At 44.5% G+C, this 18,687-nt stretch overlaps 1 protein-coding gene across 1 annotated transcript in view; it reads right to left on the bottom strand.

Moving 5' to 3' along the window:
• The window catches only part of ARHGAP30 (Rho GTPase activating protein 30), a 2,240,907-nt gene that overhangs the window by 147,438 nt on the left and 2,074,782 nt on the right, over positions 1 to 18,687 (bottom strand). Inside the window, exon 9 of the mRNA XM_069607204.1 lies at positions 3,088 to 3,165. Within this exon, the coding sequence (XP_069463305.1) occupies positions 3,088 to 3,165 (78 nt within the window). The remainder of the gene's footprint in view (positions 1 to 3,087; positions 3,166 to 18,687) is intronic.

The raw sequence follows: 18,687 nt of genomic DNA on the forward strand, positions 1-18,687 counted from the left end.
GCTTTGGACTTCAAACAGATCCTCATGACAGGGGCAAGAGCATCACGAGTATCAGAAATTGAAGAGTAGAGACAGGGCTGTGTCAGGATGTGAGACAGTCAAAGGTGGAGGGGAGGGAGAGAAAGTGGCGGCAAAAGCATAAACTGACACACGCTTCATGGGCCGGATGTCCGAGAAGGTAGGTGGTAGTGTTGGGGTAGGCTTGGCTTAGGGGGAAGAGAGGGAGAGATGAGATGAGAGGAGAGGAGGGAATGATCGCTCCAGGAGAGAGGAGTGGTCAGAGGGATGGAGAGGGGGAGGTCAGAGGAGATCAAGACATCGACTTTGTGCCCTGCAGAGTGAGTCGGGCCAGAGGGGAGGATGGAAAGGGAGTCGCAGATGCCACGAAAGAGTACAGAGGAGGAGCAATGAGAGTCTAAATGTATATTGAGGTCACTGAGGACGACGGATTGAGTGGTAGAGGCAGGAGGGAGGAGGAGAGGTCCGCCCACTCAGAGAGAAATGAGGTGATTTGACCAGGAGGCCGATAGATGGCAACCACAGTAAGAGAATGGGTAGGTGAGAGAAAAGCCTACAGAAAAGGCATTCAAAAGAGGAGTAGGTCTGAGTGGGAATGATAGAGGCAGGAATCCACTCAGGAAAGAACAGGGCTAGCCCCCCACCGGACCGGGAGCATCTGCGTGCTGAGAGGATCTTGTAGCCATCAGTGAGGAGAATGTCAAAGCTCATGACAGAGCTGGCCATGAACCATGTCTCAGTAAGACCAAAGACATCAAGGTATAGTTCTTCAAGGAGGTGGCAGATGTCAGAGGAGTGTTTGACAGCAGAGCTGAGAGTGGCAATATGAAGAAGGTTGCCAGCCTTAAAAACCTTCCGGGGAGGGGTACAGATCAGAGGTACGCCCTGCGGAGGAGAAAGAGCCCTAGGAGGGGCAGAGGAGGAGGAGGAGGAGAGAGAGGGCACGGTAGCCAAGGGGGGAGAGGAGGGGACAGGAGGAGATGAGAGGAAATTGATGAGATGAGGGAAGCGCCTATCAAAGAGGAGGAGATTGGCCTGAGGGCCTTGCAGCATGACAGTGCCATTTAGGTAGACATTAATGATGACTTTAGAGGAGTCGAAGGAAGCCATGAGAACTTCCCAGTGAGTGCCACCATTAATGGGAGAGGAGGAGATAGGGCAGAGCACAGAGACCATATGAGGAGTCCATAGATCTGGCGAAGGAACGACAAAGAGGATGTCGGTGAGGGTCTGTCTGGGGGAAGCATTGGAGTAGGTGTCAGCAATAGGAAGACCAGGGTTAGAGGCCAATATATTTTTTTTGAACTTCTTCCTACCAGACTTAGTGAGAAGGGAAGGATAGTCAATGGAGAAGCAGTTGGAAAAGATAGGAGAAACAGAAAGCACCATTGGGGTGGAAGCGAGGAGAGAATGGAGATACTTGGGGGCTAAGGCAGGTAGGTGTGGGACAAAAGAGAGTGGTGAGGTCACTGGGCTGGCAAGTTATAGAGAAGCAACAGTATACAAGCAAAATACAGAGAATTTCGCAATGGGCAGCAAGATTTGACTTTTTAGCACAAAGCAAAAACAACAAGATTTGACTTTTTAGCACAAAGCAAAAACAGCAAGATTTGACTTTTCAATCTTGGAATCAGATGTTAGCAAAGGGTTTTAGAAAGCATTGCGCATCAGGATGACAACATGGGAGTAACAAGCAGAAAGAACAGTGATAGTCAAAGGCAGTAGGAGTGAGTCCATAAGGAGGGAACTAACCCGTAGTTCTCGAGGAGGCAAAGTCAAGGCAGTCCGTATTTCTTAGAGGAGTGAGGTGGCAGCATCATTGTGGTTAAGGTGCAGGGAGGACCCCAATTAGCATTCCGGAAGCGGACAGGGAGCAGACAGGGGCCTTAGAAGTGGGCCTTAGAAGTGGGCCTTAGAAGTGGGCCTTAGAAGTGGGCCTTAGAAGTGGGCCTCAGAAGTGGGCCTTTGCTGAGAGGGCCGGCTAAGGCCTGCCGGTCCTTGTTTGGATGGAAGAAAACACTCAGGAACCTATGGGAGTGCAGCACAAGGAGAGGTGGTTCAGCACAGCCTGCCTACACAACCAAGAAAACCACGGCGGCCATCTTGGAAGGGCCAAAAACAGTCAAATAAGCAGGCAATAGTGGGCAAAAACATGTGCTTTCAAAATAGCAAGGCAGCTCCAGGTATTAAAAAGATTAATAGTATTAATATTATTATTAGTATTAATAGATAAAGTAAAAGTAAAGTAAAAGATAACTGACATTTAATTGAGCCACAAATAAGGACATTTGTGTATTCTTAGCAATGAGACGACTAATACTGGTGATGGACCTTAACTCATATTTTGGGCGGCGTAAATATGTTTTTGTGGAAATCATGAGTGGGAAATACCATCTAAAATAGGGTATGTGGGTCTAGACACCTTCCTGATTCAATAATTGCTCAGATGTGATGGTGGTTTCTGTATACTGTTGTAAAATATGAACACAATTATCAACATTACAGCGAAATGTGTAGGTCAGTTATTGAGGATGAGATTAATTGCTCGTGCAAGCCTTTATAAAGTCAGTTAATTGATGCAGTAAATTTAGTTTGAAAGAATATGAAAGGTCAATTGAGATCACCTTCCATCTACTTCACATAATCTGGGCAACAATGGGTAATGTATGATAAGATATTTAAATATCTAATTATAGCATTTGCCTAGCTTGTTTAAAGAAAGGAAGACAGAAAATACCCGACTAGAGCAATCAAGTATTAGCTCCTCCTAATACCCCTAGAACACTTGAACAGTTACACATCTCATGTCTATGGCTGGCTTCGTTTGCGATCATTGAGAGACGGTATTCACCCCCTTTAATGGGAAAACAAACAAAATTCACAATGCGTGCCTATGGTTTCATTACCCAATAGTGTGACCTACCACAAACTTGAGTTGAACAGAAATCTACATACGAAAGAATCTATTAGCTCTCCATGAAACCCCCAAGTTATACAGGCCACTAATATAGACAACTAGTCTCAAGCCTTGCTTTCTTGCACAGACCAGTGGGGAAATGAGAGGCTTACCTTCATTAGCCGACAGCATGGAATTTAGAGAATCCATGCTTTTTGCAGGTCGCAGGTTCATTTTACTTGATTTCTCATCTGCAAGAAAAGGGAAATAGCTAACATATTTTACCAAAAACATGTAACACAGAAGTTGTCGCCTCTCTCTTATGCTCCAATATAGTAAGTGACATAGTCACAGACAATGAAAAAGCCTTAATACTCAGAGAAGCAGAGCAACCTATATACATGCCTTGGGGACTGTGAAAATGCAACTACATCATGTTAGAATTTGGGGGCTTGCAGCCCTCGGGTAGACCATTTGCTGCAATGATGTTCAAGTGAGAAATACAGATGGGTTTGGGGAGCTACAGCAATGTTCTGAGTGAAGATATAGAAATGTCCAGAAAGATGAAGGCTGACTCTGCCTCAACAGAATGAAATGCGTCTATGTCAAATGTAGTAATATTTGATCAGAGCAGTAGTGCCCCTTAGAAAGCAACAAGGCCCAGACACAATGCACTGGTGAAAATCAGCGATATCCCTTATGCATGTATCAAGGCCATGTTTAAAACGAGAAAGAAAGATGGCACAATGCCCAAATAAAATGCAACAATGTGCAGTGCGAAATTAAACAATGTATGCCGAAATGTACAATACTTAACAATATAACACGCTTTATGTGAACATATAAAAGGTGTACTGAAAAGGCATTACATGATGTCAGAAAAATATATAAATTAAATAAATAACAAGTTTTGCTTCACTGTAATCTTGCCAGATATTGACAACTTGCACGACCTATGACAATCGTCAAGTGAACTATTCCATTATGGTGTAAGAAATGTGTTTTGTAAGGCGGCCACTGAATAAAGCCAAACCATGGCTTTCTTAAAACTTGGGAAGAAACACTGTTACAAGAAGGGAAGTAATAGGAATATACAGCAGTGCTGAAAGGGGAGCAAGACATGATTATAGGAAATGTATTGCTAAAGCAAAGGTAAAGGTCTAGTAATGTAATTTGTCATGTGTATAGCGCCTTTTCTCATTGGTATGGTCTCAAAGATCGAAGTCCAAGGTATGGGAAATTCGTCAGAGGATTTTAGAATGCCTGTGTATTTTTGGCAATATGAGGTTGGTAGGGGTTGCCAAGTCCATGCTAGCTACCCATGTCGAGCTGGAAGGGGAATGGGTGCTGCGAGGTAGTCTGGAGAGTATGCAAGTTCAGGAGACTCATTATGTGTCCAGCAAGACCAACATTTACGTCGATGGGGACAGCTGTATTCTTATGGCAGAGGTGTTGTGCGATGTGTCTTAAAATAGTGTGTGAAAGCAGAAGCGTGCGGGTGGGTGGTCTTGTCTTTGGATATTTTCCAAAAGCACGGAGTGTGATCCAGTGGTCAATATGCAGATACATTCAACACCATTGGCTATATTCAATTGAAGCTAGATTTCCTTTTTGTTATAATCATTTTATTGGCATTTCATAATAAAACAGCAGTAAAGAATAACACAATGCTCATACCTTAGCTGTTGCATTGCACCCACCATTCGTGGTTGTGCAGATTGTCAAAGTGAGAACAACAAAGCATAACCAAACATTAACACAGAAGCCTTGCACCATTCCCCAGCCGCATGCCCGCGTAGCCCGGTCAAACAAAATATATCATGCCTATCTAAACCCCTCTCATTCCTGGGCGTAAGTCTTCCCCTAACCAGAAGTAGTCGATCCTTGAGAACAAGCGGTGGGTGTGGTAAAAATAGCTGTAGTCCCTAACCCTGGTAGGCGTATGATGCCACACATCTACCAGATGGGAGTCAGCAATTTGATTAAGTAGGGTCCTAGATGGCTTCACCGCCCCACAATAGCCTCCTTTTGACTTATCCCACTTGGGATCCATCGACAAATTAAAATCCCTACCCAAAAGAAAATGCCTATCTGCAAATCCCAACACTTCCCCCAGTACTGAGTGCAAGAACTCATTCTGCCTAGAGTTTGGCCCATAGATTGAGGCAAACGTAACTCTGCGAAGTCCCCAGCAGCTCAGACACAAATTCATAGCGGCTCTCTTTATCATACTTCTCCATCTGTACCCTAAAGTCGCTGTTCCTATTGATAAGGGTGCCCACTCTCCTTTTATGCCTATGTGTGGAATGAAACTGCTGTGGGAACGCTCTGCTGTGAGTTCTACCAGTATCCACCCTCTGAAGGGGAGTCTCTTGCAAAAACGCCACATCCACTCGCTAATTTTTAAGCCTACAGGACAACATGTTGTATTTCCTGGGTGAGTTCAAGCCCCTCACGTTGAGATAGGCAGCGTAGTTCCATAGTACTAGCAAATGTTTAGCAAGAGGAAAAAAACAGACTCACCTCTGATGTGATTTTATCACCCCTACCTCCAGAGTCTTGCCTCCACCCCAGGGGAGAGTCCACGACACACCCCAAAAGGGGCGTGGTAGGTGTAGGGGTAGAGAAAAGCATGTGCCTGTCACTGTTTAACAGAGAAGAGAACAGGCAACAATCCCTGCAGTAGGCAGTTGCTCACAATTGCCAACACAAGGGGTTTACCAATGTCACATACATTTATATTGATAGTTGCTTGCACCATCTCTTAACCCTTTGTGTGAAATAAAGACATGCACCTTGTATAACACATCAATACACTGTAGTTTAAATAGATGCTCCGCACTTAATAATAATCTTCAAAGTCATCTGACATCACTCAGTAATGAACACTCAATGAATGTGTCTTACACTATCATATGCAAAATAAATCCTTTTAATTATGACAAATATGGTATAAAGAAACATCATCATTATTATCACCACTTTACACAATACACTTAAAATGCAGTAAAACATTAATGGAAAAGTGGAACGATTGTCATTTGCCTCTCCCTCAAATCAAGACTAGGGACCTCATTACACGGTAGGTGGTAAGGGTTTACCGGTACCGGTAAGGGCACCGGTACCGGTAAACCCTTACCACCTTACTACGAGGTCCCTTTGTGGGATCCGACCTTAACGGCTGGTGTAGACCAGCAGTTAAAGTTGGGACCCGCAAAGGGACCTTGGTGCTAATTACGGTACCGCAATTTGCGGTACCGTAATTAGCCCCTTCCCCATTCCCATTGAGCCCTATGGGGCAAAAATGGGAATTGGGAAGGGCCATGGAGAAAGGGGGAATTACTGCGCCGCCAACCTTGGAATGGGGTGGTAATTCCCCTTTCCTCCATGGTGGTACCGGTATGGTACCGGCGGCAACCATGGTGCTATTAGCACCATGGTTTACCGCCTTCCGTGTAATGAGGCCCTAAGACTGATCAATCTTCTCCAAGAAATCAAAGTCACCTTAGAAACCAACAACCTGCTTCACCAAGTCGTGATAGGCAATTTCATAGAGGACTGTGCCTCAATCAAGAATCATGATTATTATTATTAATAATGCTAAATGATTATTATTATTATTACCTCAATACCTTTCTCAATGTGATATCAAATGCAGGGTAAAAGAGGCCCCTTTTACTCACTAACGTAGAAGGTAGGGAGTTGAAGAGGACTGGAAAAACTGCATTCCCTTCTTGTGCACAGCATGACCCATCACATGACCCTGTCTTTCATAATAGAACCACAGAAGGCCAGCATTTTGTAGTTCGCAGTGTTCGCAATCTATGTTTTTTGTTTTGCGAGTACATTGGCTTCCTTCCTGGATTGGGGCTCCATAGCGGTTAACAGACATTGTTTATACAATCAGAAGGTGCTGTTCTAGGCTCCAGGTCATTGGCTCGGAGCCCAGACTTTTAGAAAAAAACTCTAATGTACTTCATCCCAACATGGAAAAGCAAATGTTGCGGCTTGCATTTCACTAAATATAAACGTGTTTACACAGGGCTGTGGATTATAGCAAGGAGGCCTACATTACACCCAATATTAAACAGTTTTCATCGCATAGTGTAGATGGCCTGCTCTGCCAATCAGATCGCAGGACATATTAAGCGTGGCTAATATGGGCAGGCATAGAAAATGCATGTCACCCCAATCCTCCCAGATCCAGCATCCTGAGAATATTTCCACCGCTGGTGATGACACATATTGCTAGCATCCTTTGCTTCCTGTAGCAAGTAAGAACAGAAACAGTAACCCACAAAACATCTTTCACTTGGTCTCGGGAGGATAGCTTAGTAGCAACGTGCTCACCTTGGAAGCAAGATGACACGGAGCAACACGTGTTCCAATCCCGGGTCCGCACTTAGAAACCTCTGTGTATTAAGCGTGTTATAAATATCATATCATACTCCTGGACAAGCAGTATTGCCCCCACAGGGTTGAACACCCCATGTCCGGCAAGCCTTCTTTAAGCCCCCCCAAGGAACATGCCCCCCCGGTCCATCAACTGGCCACTAGTAGACAGCCTGCATCCCTACTTTGGACCATGCTTTGACAAAGATCCCCCCCCACTGCTACATAACTAAGATCATCTCACTGGCCCCTGTGGGGCACTCTTTCCACCTCTCTCTCCCCCTATCTGGCTCCGTTGCCAGCCACCATCCCCATCATCCTCCTACTGAGATATCACAACACCCTGCACCCCGGCCGCCTCCACAAGTGTCATACATTGCCTTTGCTTCCCCTCCCAGCTGAAAAGCAAGCCAAACGGGAAAGTCCAATGATATGGGATATTTTCCTGCCTCAGCTTCCCCATCACCGGCGGAATACCAGTCTCTTCTGCAGGGTCAGGGCCTCTAGGTCATGGAATATGTGCAGCTTCTGATTGCCATAGGACATTTTTTCCATGGATTTGGAGGCCTTCAAGATCTTCTCTTTAATCGTATATGCATGAAACTTCATAATGTCTCTGGGCTGCCCTCTAGGGCTGTCCGTAGTGGTCCCACCCTGTACACACAGTCCAGGGAGATCTCCTCCATCATCACATCTGGGAACACATCCCTGAAGAAACAAAGAATACATGATTGCATATCCGCCCCCTCCACATTCTCTTCCAGGCCCTGGATCGGCAAGTTCTGCTTCAGTGCCTGTTCTCAAGGTCTTCAAAGGTGGAAATCAGTTCTTCCATACCATGTCCAGACAGTTCACCCTTTAGGTGCACAACATCTTCCTGCAGCGAGTGTATCACCTCCTCTGTATCTTCTGCTCTGGCGCCTATTCGTCTCATATCTGTAGCAAGGTCCACCAGAGACTTCTGTAGCCCCTCCGTGGCCTCCACAACTTCCTTCCTGATTGATAGAGAAATATCCTTTTTTAAGGTGGCCATATATTCCAGGAAGTCAGTCTTAGTGAGTTTGGCGTCCCCAACTGCTTCAGCTGACTTGGTATGGTATGGTATTTTTTATTTATAAAGCGCCTAGACACAGGCAAGTGTTTCAAAGCACTTGCTCACCATGGTCCACCCCTCTGTCAGCCTCTCCTCCTGTCACTGTGTGGGTCCAGAGGGAAGTCACTGAGTGAGCCCTAGCCTGCGCTTTGCAAGGAGACATACAGGAGCGTCCCGATTCTTCTAGTGGTACCTGATTCACAGCCCAATCTCCATCCAGGCCAGAGAGACAGCGGACCCCGGCACCAGGCACTTCTCCCCACCACGGTGTTTCATCTGGCCAGGATCCTCTTTAGACCCAGTAGGGGCCAGTGAGGCAGGGCTCCACCAACAGCTCTTTTACTAGCACACAGGGCCCTGTTCCTCCCTCCCTTGATGTCACGGTGGGCCTTTATATCTCCAAAGTAGATAAGGGCCTCTCAGCTCCCAGACCCACTTTGTCACCTCATCCCTGGGTCTGGGGTCTGTTCACCCCTGCAGCAGAACAAGCTGGACTTGGTCCTTCCTCCGCCTTTCTTCACCAGGTCTCGCAATAGCACCTGCTGCACTCCTGTGCAGACCAGCCTCTCTAGTGACATAAGCTTGCTCTTTTCACAAAGCGGATCACAGCCCACCCTGAACCCTGCTGCAGCTCTCCTCACCCTGGCTCTCCAAGCCAACCCATACAGCTGCCGTTTCCGTGGGGGATCCTGGCCGGAATCCCCTCTTTCAGCAGCACGCTTTGTGCGGCTGCTCCTCTGCTGCTAGCTTTCCCAGCGCGGCCTCACCTCCCCAGGCCGTGCCACACAGCGGCGGCTTTCTGCATGTCTGGCGCCCACAGCTTTCCTACTGTCGCTCACCCCTCGGCTTGCGGGGGTGGGCCAGGGTACTTCTGGTGGCGCTCTGCTGGTCCCTTGGCCCCCTGCAATAAATGGGGTATCTCAGTGCTTATGCCGGCCTTGGTCCCGGGGGACATCTCACCCAGTGCCGGCAGAGGAGATTAAAATGCATAGCACAGACCACCCAGACACTGTACACCTAAAATATACCAGGCCCAACTAGTGTGGGCGTAGAATTGAATCAAGTGCTGAACATAGCTCTAGAATATGTCTGGAGGGCAACACAAGATAAGACACATAAATTGGCTCCCCAGGCAGGTCACTAGTGTTGACAGACCAAAATTATGTAACTTCTTCCTCAAAGCCGTATTCCAAAGTCGTGCAAGGACGAAGCACAATATGTACATCATAAAATACTCACTAAACACAAACTATGTGAACAGTACTTTAGTGTACAAATAAGATATCACATACCGGTAATTAATTGGGGAACAAGTCCCAATTGAAGTCTCTATTACCTGATCAATACTTTGCTATGTGGATAGAGACATGTGTGGGGCAAACAAAGCCAAAAATCAGTAAGTGGGCACCAATCTAAACACTTAGACACATCAAGGAACAAATGGCTCAAAACTCGAGGCCATAACCATCACCACTAGAAAAGAGAAACTTAATAGCTGAAATCAAAAACTGTACTGGGAAATAACAGCATGCAGGATTCAGGCTTTTCCATGCTTGTAAAAAAGCTGATAAAACACCATGAAATTCAAAGTATGGAAAAAGAAGAAACACAATGTCATGACCTGGTTCACTGCGCGGCGATAACAGCGTCTGGACACACCTCATGCCATCTGGAGGTTGCCCAGGCGCCTCTGTCAACGTCGCAGGCTCCGCGGTCCTACTCGACTACACCTCCCAACACGCCTCGCCAGTAGCACGTCTTAGGCACAACAGTCACGTGAGGTACGCGCAACGTGGTTTCTGCATCCTTACGCGTATCAACTATTTGTAGTAACCCGACCCGCAGCTCGGGTGCTCCTTAACTGAGTTTTGAGCCATTTTTTTCGAGTGAGTTTGGTTCTGTTATTTGTGCAACGTGACTCCGGCTTTTTGGACCCTACCTTCCACTGCGGATTACTGCCTTTTGGATTGTCACTTGATCTTCGACGCTGGCTCCCTCTGATTGATCCCTCGGTTACCGGATGCTGGTTTTGCATACATGGACTGTTTTGTTTTGCCTCGCCGCGTAGTAACATTACTTGGATTCCGGTTTTTGTTTCATGTGCCAGTGCTTATTCGTTAAGCAGTTTCCATGTCCTTAACAGTCACTAACTGTACACTTTACACTGTTTTGCTTCTTTCCAGCATTTCTTGTCACACACGAACTCCCTAACACTCCTTTTCCTGTCACTTCTTGTGAAGTTTCCTTTTGTTTCATTTTGGTGACACCTTGGACGCTTTGCTGAATTATTAAGGACCCATATCTTGGAAAACAGGTGACCTTTTGGACGCTCTCCTGACATCACCACTGGTCACCCATCCATTGCTTGCCTGTGGGCGCTCTGCTGAATTCCAGAGGATTACTTTTGGGACTATTTCTTTAACTTGCACCCTCGTGCCGCCCGAGTTAGGTGAATCAGCACTGACTCTTTGGGATTGTGGACTGTCAAACACTTACTCTTTGGATTTCTGAACTCTCAAAACCTTACTGATTCTTGTAGCACCAAGTAGGTTTCTGGTCTCTTCTTTCACAGAGCAGGTAAGAGTGGGAAGGTGAGGCCGGCTGTTACCAAGGTTGGCATATTGGACTACTGTGCTGAACGATTGTTATTGTTCTTTCCTCTAGCTCTATTGTTGCCGCTCCTGCCTTTTCACTCAAGCCCCTGGCCTGTCAGGTGATTTATATTCCTGCAGGCCACGCTCTAGTGGGGAAAGTCTATCATTCATCAGTTTCCAGACTTTCAAGTGTGTGATACCCATAACTGCTTAAGGTTGTGACACACAAACATGCATCCTTTCAAGTTTGTCCCTCGGCTAATGGAAAGTAACTCGTTAGAGTAAAAGAGCTTGAGAAACTACATACCCATGGTGTAATCCTTTTATTTTTTTTATTTGTATATGATTGTGAAAAACAACCTTTACAAAAATAGAAACTTTCAGATGATCTTCCAACTTAGTTCTAAAGCAAAATTCTTCAACAGTTGCAAAGCAAGCAAAGTCAAGAATAAACAAAGAAAAAGAAAAGAGCAAAGGAGAAAAAAAAAGAAAGAAAAAATAGACTATTAAAAAATCATTTCTCAAATGTTACCTAGTAAAACCGCATTCCTAATAACATATAAAAAGAAAAGAATGTCGGTGTAAAACAATAACCAAGTGATACATAACAACACTTCTCTTCATTCATTTTGCTCCCTTAGCTTTAACCTTTACAATTCTCAGTGTGTAAACCACTTCACTTTCCATGGCGTGCTCTAGCAACGCAGCCAAAACGGTCCACCAGACCTATTGTTTGTATTCAATAGATGTTGTTCATTGATTAGTCTGCCCCTCTGTAAAACTTGAACCACGTCTATTGTTATGGCTGTGTTCTGACCTGAGATTAATCTATTCCAGAAAATTTCTGAGAGCATCCTTTCTTCTCTCTCACAAATCTGGAAAAATAGATTAATCTTGTTTCCCACGTGCCCTCGCAATGCATCAAAAGATGTTTCAAGCTCTGTTTAGCTGGATTCGCACATGTGTTGCATAATTCAGGTGCTGTTTCCCCTTGTCCCCTCTTACTCAATATTTCCCCAGTGTGAATGAGATTGAGACGCACACCCAGAAAGTTTCTTCTAATTTTCCAGTCTGGAAATTTCCCCAGATAATTTGGAAGGAATCCCAATTACTTATCTACCGCCAAGAAGCTGTTCCATAGCTTACTCGATCGCAAACTCTCAATAGTTTCAATCCAGTCCATTGTCTCTCTTTTCAATTTCAATGGATTGGATATTATTGTTTCAGTGGTAGAGTCAGCTTTTTCAAGGATTGTTTTACCTTTTAGTTCTAAATGAAGCAGCATCTTTGATTTGCAGGCTGTCAGATGTAATTTGACGTCCTCATATAAAGATTCCTTCTGAGGTGCAATAATCAGCCTATAAAGGGAGAGTAGTCTCCATTCTGCTAGTGACGCTAGTGACTTTCAAACATAGTTCAAACCTAAGGCATTACATTGAAAGGCTTGGTGGAAGGCCGAGAACTCTTTTCCAGATTGAGCTCTTGAATTTTTGCCAATCGGCATCCCACAAAAAGGGTTTGGCCTCAAGGCCATATAGAATTACTGGCCCTACCTTTGCTATGTAAAACCTTACTAAAGGTTTGACAGAGAATTTGCAAAGTGTGAAAAGGATCTTTTTCATCTGCAGAACTAATTTATCTATTTTGTTCTGTGTGTTATGTTCTATTTTACATCTTGATGGAGAGGCATAGATTGAGTAACCCAAATACAGCACTTCCTCGACCCTCAGGTTAACCTGATCTTCCAGTACTCAATGTGCAAACCTTACCTGTTTGCGCAGATGTCTAAACGCTATCACCCCGAATGTCTTTGGGTTGATGGATAGGTCGTTTAGTTTAGCATATTCGCTGAGTCTATGCAAAAGACGCTGAAGGACCACAGCTGTTTTATCTACCAAAACCATATCATCGGCATAAGCCAACCAATGAATCTTTGTTGCGTTAATCTTAGTGCTCACCAATGCTGATGATTGTAGAAAAGGACCCATATCCACCAGATATAAATTAAAGAAGAATGGTGTGCCCAGACACCCCTGCCTAACTCCTTTCTCTGCTTTGATCGGATCAGTAAGGTGTCCAGCTTCATCTAAGCGGACCCTCAGCGATGTATCTCTATAAATAAAGGATGTAGCTGCTGGAAAGGCTAACTTTGATGTGCCACGTCTGAACACAAAGAACAGACAAGCACATTCAATGCAAGTAAAGGAGCATAGCGTGTCGGCCATAGTGAAAGAGTAAAAAATTGCTGAAATCATGGTTCAATACAATAAGGCTAAAAAAGAACAAAGTATGTAGGAACTCTCTATAATAGGGAAGAGCACCCTAACTCAAAAACAGTTGAAAAGAATTCAAACAAAGCATTCAAAAATGTGTATGCACACCGGAACTGAAAAGGAAGAAAATTGTCAAAATCCTAATAATACACAATGAAGCTGAAAATAAAGCTTGAAGTGTGGGAGAACTCTCTATAATAAGGAAAAGCACACCAGCTCAAAAACAGGCTGAAAAGATTTCAAGCAGAGAATTCAACTTTTAGTGTGCAAACAAGAATTGTAGCAGCGCTGTAAAATACATCACTAAAGGACCTTTAAACATGTGTAAGTCGGGCCCAGATGTCAGGACAACTGTACACATCATAGGCAAACAAGCGATGTGAAAATTAAATCAAAACAGTCCAGTCCAACTGATCATTGAGAACATCATTGTGTGTTTGTAGTTGATAAATCCAAAATGTTTTCAGTCTTCTCAGAAGGATTTCTACATTGACATTACTCCTAATGTCTAGTACATTTTCAATCATTCACCATTCAAAATCTTCATCTGAATGTTGAACTTCTCAGAAATGTGCCAGGAAGGGGGCCGCTAACATATCTGATGCGTGAATTGTGTTCCCTGATACGTACATGCACAGCCAGTGAAGTTTTCCCAACATTTTGTTGCATATACATTTGATAGGATAAACAACATTTTATAATTGGTAATTAGTGAATTATCTATTTATTTTTTATTTTTATTTTATTTTACATTTATAAAGCGCTCACACAGCCCGCAGGCATCGAGGCGCTGTTACAGGAATTGTTTGCTTTTCTTAATTGCGTAATTGTGTTTTTTTTGTCTTAGTTACGTATTTATAACGCGCTTAAACACCCAGAGGTTTCTAAGCGCGGACCCGGGGATCGAACCTGTTGTTGCTTCGTGGCGTCTTGCTTCCAAGACGCGCACGCTGCCGCTGAGCTATCCTCCCGGGATCTATGATTCCATGTTTTACCTCTTCTAACTAAACGGCAGTTTGTTTTGTACAATCATATACAGCACATTGTTCACACTTAAAATGCCCTACAATAGGTGGTAAGCCTAACATAGACCAGGTATCAGTGGTGGTATCAGTCTTTTCTGTGGTGCAATGAACCAAAGATTGACACAAGTTCATGCCTTTTTTAAAGGCAAAAAGTGGTATTGGCAGGTTGGGGTCTGCAACCTGTAAATGTGACAAATGTATACAGTAAGATTGCAAATAGAATCTCTCAAGTGGCAGAAGATGGTGGCATACACCAACTTTGAGGTGCCATTTTTTCTCTTGATTCTAATAAGTTCTCCCTGGGGTAAACATTTTTCTGTTTAAGGAAATGCTTAATTACCTTCTTAAGGTACCAACGCGCTAGCAATCACCTCAGCGATATAGCACTGGTTATGCAGGCAAATAGTCATCCCTTACCTAGTAGTTGCTGCAGGAAGCCTTAGAGGCCTGGCAGCTCACCCAGGACAAGTAGGCCATCAGGCAAGGGAGGTGCCCGAACTTGGGGCCCTTTGCCTAGTCAATTGGATAGCTGCCTGAAAAAGGCTGCTCTGGGAGTCACGGCTAAGAGTGCTTCCTCATAAATTGGGCCAATCAGGGAAGGGGTGGGCAGGGAAAATGGCAGGGTGAAGGAATGGAGGGAGAGGGAGGTCCACAAAGTGTGGATGGAGCTGGATAAACAAATAGGGCTATCCTGAAAGCAGGGGGACCTACAGGATGGCAATGGATTACTCACTGGAAGGCTGGGAAATCAGAATGAAACTACTCCAAAAACAGAGGAAAGTGAATAGACCACAAAGCCAGCGCCCTCTAAAGAAATCCATCACACTCGAACACAGGTTAACCCCTCAAAAAAGGACACCAAATGGGCTGTAAACTCCTTACCGGGTGCTTACTGTACTGGACTGCTATGGAATACTAACAGGAAGGCAGGGGAAAGCAGTAAGAAATTACTCTAAAAACAGAGGACATGAACATCTGACTGCCTCAGCCAATTGCTATGAAGATGGGAGGAGAGAGGAAAAAGGACTGAAAACAAACAAAGGACTACATCACAAAGGCAGTGCCCTCTAGAATCAATCAAGCAACAAAATAAACCGAAACAGATTTGAAATTACACTACAAACACGGTTACATCCCTTCAAAAGGACACCAAACAGGCTGTAAACTCCTTACCAGTTTATTTCTGTACCAGGATGGGTATGGATTACTAATAGGAAGGCAGGCAAAAGCAGCAAGAAAGGACTCCAAAAATAGAGCACACAGACACCTGACTGCCTCAGCCAATTGCTATGAAGATGGGAGGGGAGAGGAAAATTTACAGAAACAAAGTACTACATCACAAAGGCATTGCCCTCTAAAAGCAATTCAGCACAATAAACAGATTTGAAATCAGATTTTAAAAACGGCTAAATCCCTCAAAAAAGACACAACACAGGCTGTAAACTCCTTACCAAGTGCTTGCTGTACATGATGTCTATGGATAACTAACAGGAAGGCAAGGGAAAGCATTAAGAAAGTACTCCAAAACAGAGGACATGAACATCTGACTGCCTCAGCCAATTGCTATGAAGATGGGAGGAGAGAGGAAAAAGGACTGAAAACAAACAAAGGACTACATCACAAAGGCAGTGCCCTCTAGAATCAATCAAGCAACAAAATAAACAGAAACAGATTTGAAATTACACTACAAACACGGTTACATCCCTTCAAAAGGACACCAAACAGGCTGTAAACTCCTTACCAGTTTATTTCTGTACCAGGATGGGTATGGATTACTAATAGGAAGGCAGGCAAAAGCAGCAAGAAAGGACTCCAAAAATAGAGCACACAGACACCTGACTGCCTCAGCCAATTGCTATGAAGATGGGAGGGGAGAGGAAAATTTACAGAAACAAAGTACTACATCACAAAGGCATTGCCCTCTAAAAGCAATTCAGCACAATAAACAGATTTGAAATCAGATTTTAAAAACGGCTAAATCCCTCAAAAAAGACACAACACAGGCTGTAAACTCCTTACCAAGTGCTTGCTGTACATGATGTCTATGGATAACTAACAGGAAGGCAAGGGAAAGCATTAAGAAAGTACTCCAAAACAGAGGACGGTGACACCTGACTACCTCAGCCAGTTGCTATGAAGATGGGACGGGACAGTTAAAAGGACAGACGCAAAGTACTATACCACAAAGGCAGTGTGTTTGGGAGAATTCTCAGAAATGTGCTAATTCCCTCCACCTTAGAGACCCCCAGCAACTTTGCTGGATTTTGTGGACTTGATTGTTTTACCTGGAGAGAGTGAGACACTTTTATCCCACTCTCTCGTGTATTTTAATGTGATTTTTGAACACTGTGTTTCTTTTGGTTGTGGACTCTGACATACTCCATAGGCAACATATTTTACATTGTGTCAAATGGCACCTTCAGTGCAGTGGCAGAGGGAAGTCTTTCAGATTTCCCAAAGTTTTAAATACCTTTTCTTGGCTAAACTACTGTTTCCAAGAGCAGTAAAGTGAAATTGACTTTACTTGCATTTGTAACTTTCTAGACCCAGCAAACACACTATTTTACAATAGGGTGCTGGAGGGGTTACCATAGTATCCCCTTTGTCTAGCTTCTCGTGTAACATTTTTACCTACTGTGGTGTGCATTTACCACGAGCTGCGTTTGCAGCTGCAGTAAAGCACCCAAGGGTGCAATATTTGTGAAGAAAATGGCCCTGGTCTTTTTTTTTCGTCATTTCTTTGTAGAAAGGTCCTTCTTGAGATTTATTCTGCACGCCAAACCAGGTTTGGTCCCATTATTCGCTTTGCCTTTGGCAGGATTCACAAGTGAAGCCTGCCTCCGGCTCCAGGGTTTCTGGGGTGGGCAGGAAGTGAGGGGGTGCCCAAAACTCCCTGTGCTTAGTCTCCTAGGAGACCCAAATGCACTCTGTAGGGATTGGCCAGCTGACTGTCCAGCAAGGACTGCCACCCTGCAGGGTGACTGACAGCTATGCTGGAATGAATGGGAAAGAGCTGAATAAAGGGCAAGGCTTTTGGCTTGGAAGGCAGAGTCGACCATTGGACGAAGGAACCAAAGAAGAACTTGAAGAGGACGCCTGCTGCAACTCCTGGACTGTTGGTTTGCCCGGTGAAGCCCTTCTGCTGTGCTGAAACTCCAAATTCATATCGACAGAGAAGCCCCTGCAAGGACTACTTCTCCCTTTTAGTTGGTGTGAACAATCAACTTCAAAGTAAGCCACCTGGACATTCTCTCAGAGCTGGTTGCATTTCCACAGAGTTGCTGCCAAAAACTGAATAGCCAGGGAGAGGAACACCAGATTGTGTGCATTGCTTTTAAGTTGGCCAAGAACTCCAAGAAGATCCTCCGGAACTCCCAGAAGCAGGACTGAGTGAGCCTGAGCCCCCTCAACAGAGGGCATGACCCCAGAAGCAAGGAAGGTCCATTTCAACATCCAGAAACCACAGTTTTGCTATTTGCGGTAGTCCTGAGGAGCTGAAACACCAAAGTGCCACTTGTTGGAAAGATTGCCGTTGCGAGCGGTGACCATCCCATTGCAGAGCAGGAGTCCCCAGAAGTCCTGTATCTTGTCCCCACGACTGAGGCCCAGGAACAGTGAGATCTACAGAGCTGCACAGGAACAGAAGTCATCTGCTGCACTTTTTCTTCAATACCAAGGTACTGTAAAAGTCTGAGAGAACTTGCCTCTCATTGTAGAGTTGCTTGCATCTTCTACTACTCACAAGTCTAGTCAGCTTGTGGCCCTTCGTTTGATTCTTCTTTTCTTCAAAGACTTCTAGAACGGAGTGCAAAGACATTTCTACTTACCTACCAGAAGTGCTTCAGCCCATATAAGACTTTTGCCTATTGACTTTGGCTTAACCTGTTATACTGAATGACTCTGATTTGAGGATCCAAAAGTATTTGCTTGTTTAAGAATATTTGTGGTCTGTTTGTTCTAATAATCTTTTCCTTTGACCAATTCCTAAGAGTATTCTAAATGCAACAGCAAGATATTAATGTCCCCAGCACCCTAGCTATTGAAGTCACCTAAGGGTGTAGGTTGTGACTGTGGGCCATCCCAAAAGGGACTTTACTGATTCAGAAACTAAGAGAGTACAGTTTTTGAAGTGTATTTGTGTGTTGCTTCTATATTGCTCCCTTCTGAAGAAGGCTTATTCTAACTGACTGATGAATAAATTAATAATTGTTTATTCAAGATACCATGGGCCTCATCACGAGTCTGGCGGTAACCCTTAAATGCAGTGGTAGCGCTATTACCACTGCATTTAAGGGTCCGCCAGATCATGGCTTTGGCGGATTTCCCACAAGCTCTGAGCTGGGGGGAAATCCGCAGCAAATTTGCCGATTTTCGGCACGATTACCGCCGCGGGAAA

This window comes from Ambystoma mexicanum, chromosome 1p (assembly GCF_040938575.1).
Source record: "Ambystoma mexicanum isolate Mex_15411 chromosome 1p, UKY_AmexF1_1, whole genome shotgun sequence".
In the NCBI taxonomy this organism is placed as follows: Eukaryota; Metazoa; Chordata; class Amphibia; order Caudata; family Ambystomatidae; genus Ambystoma; species Ambystoma mexicanum.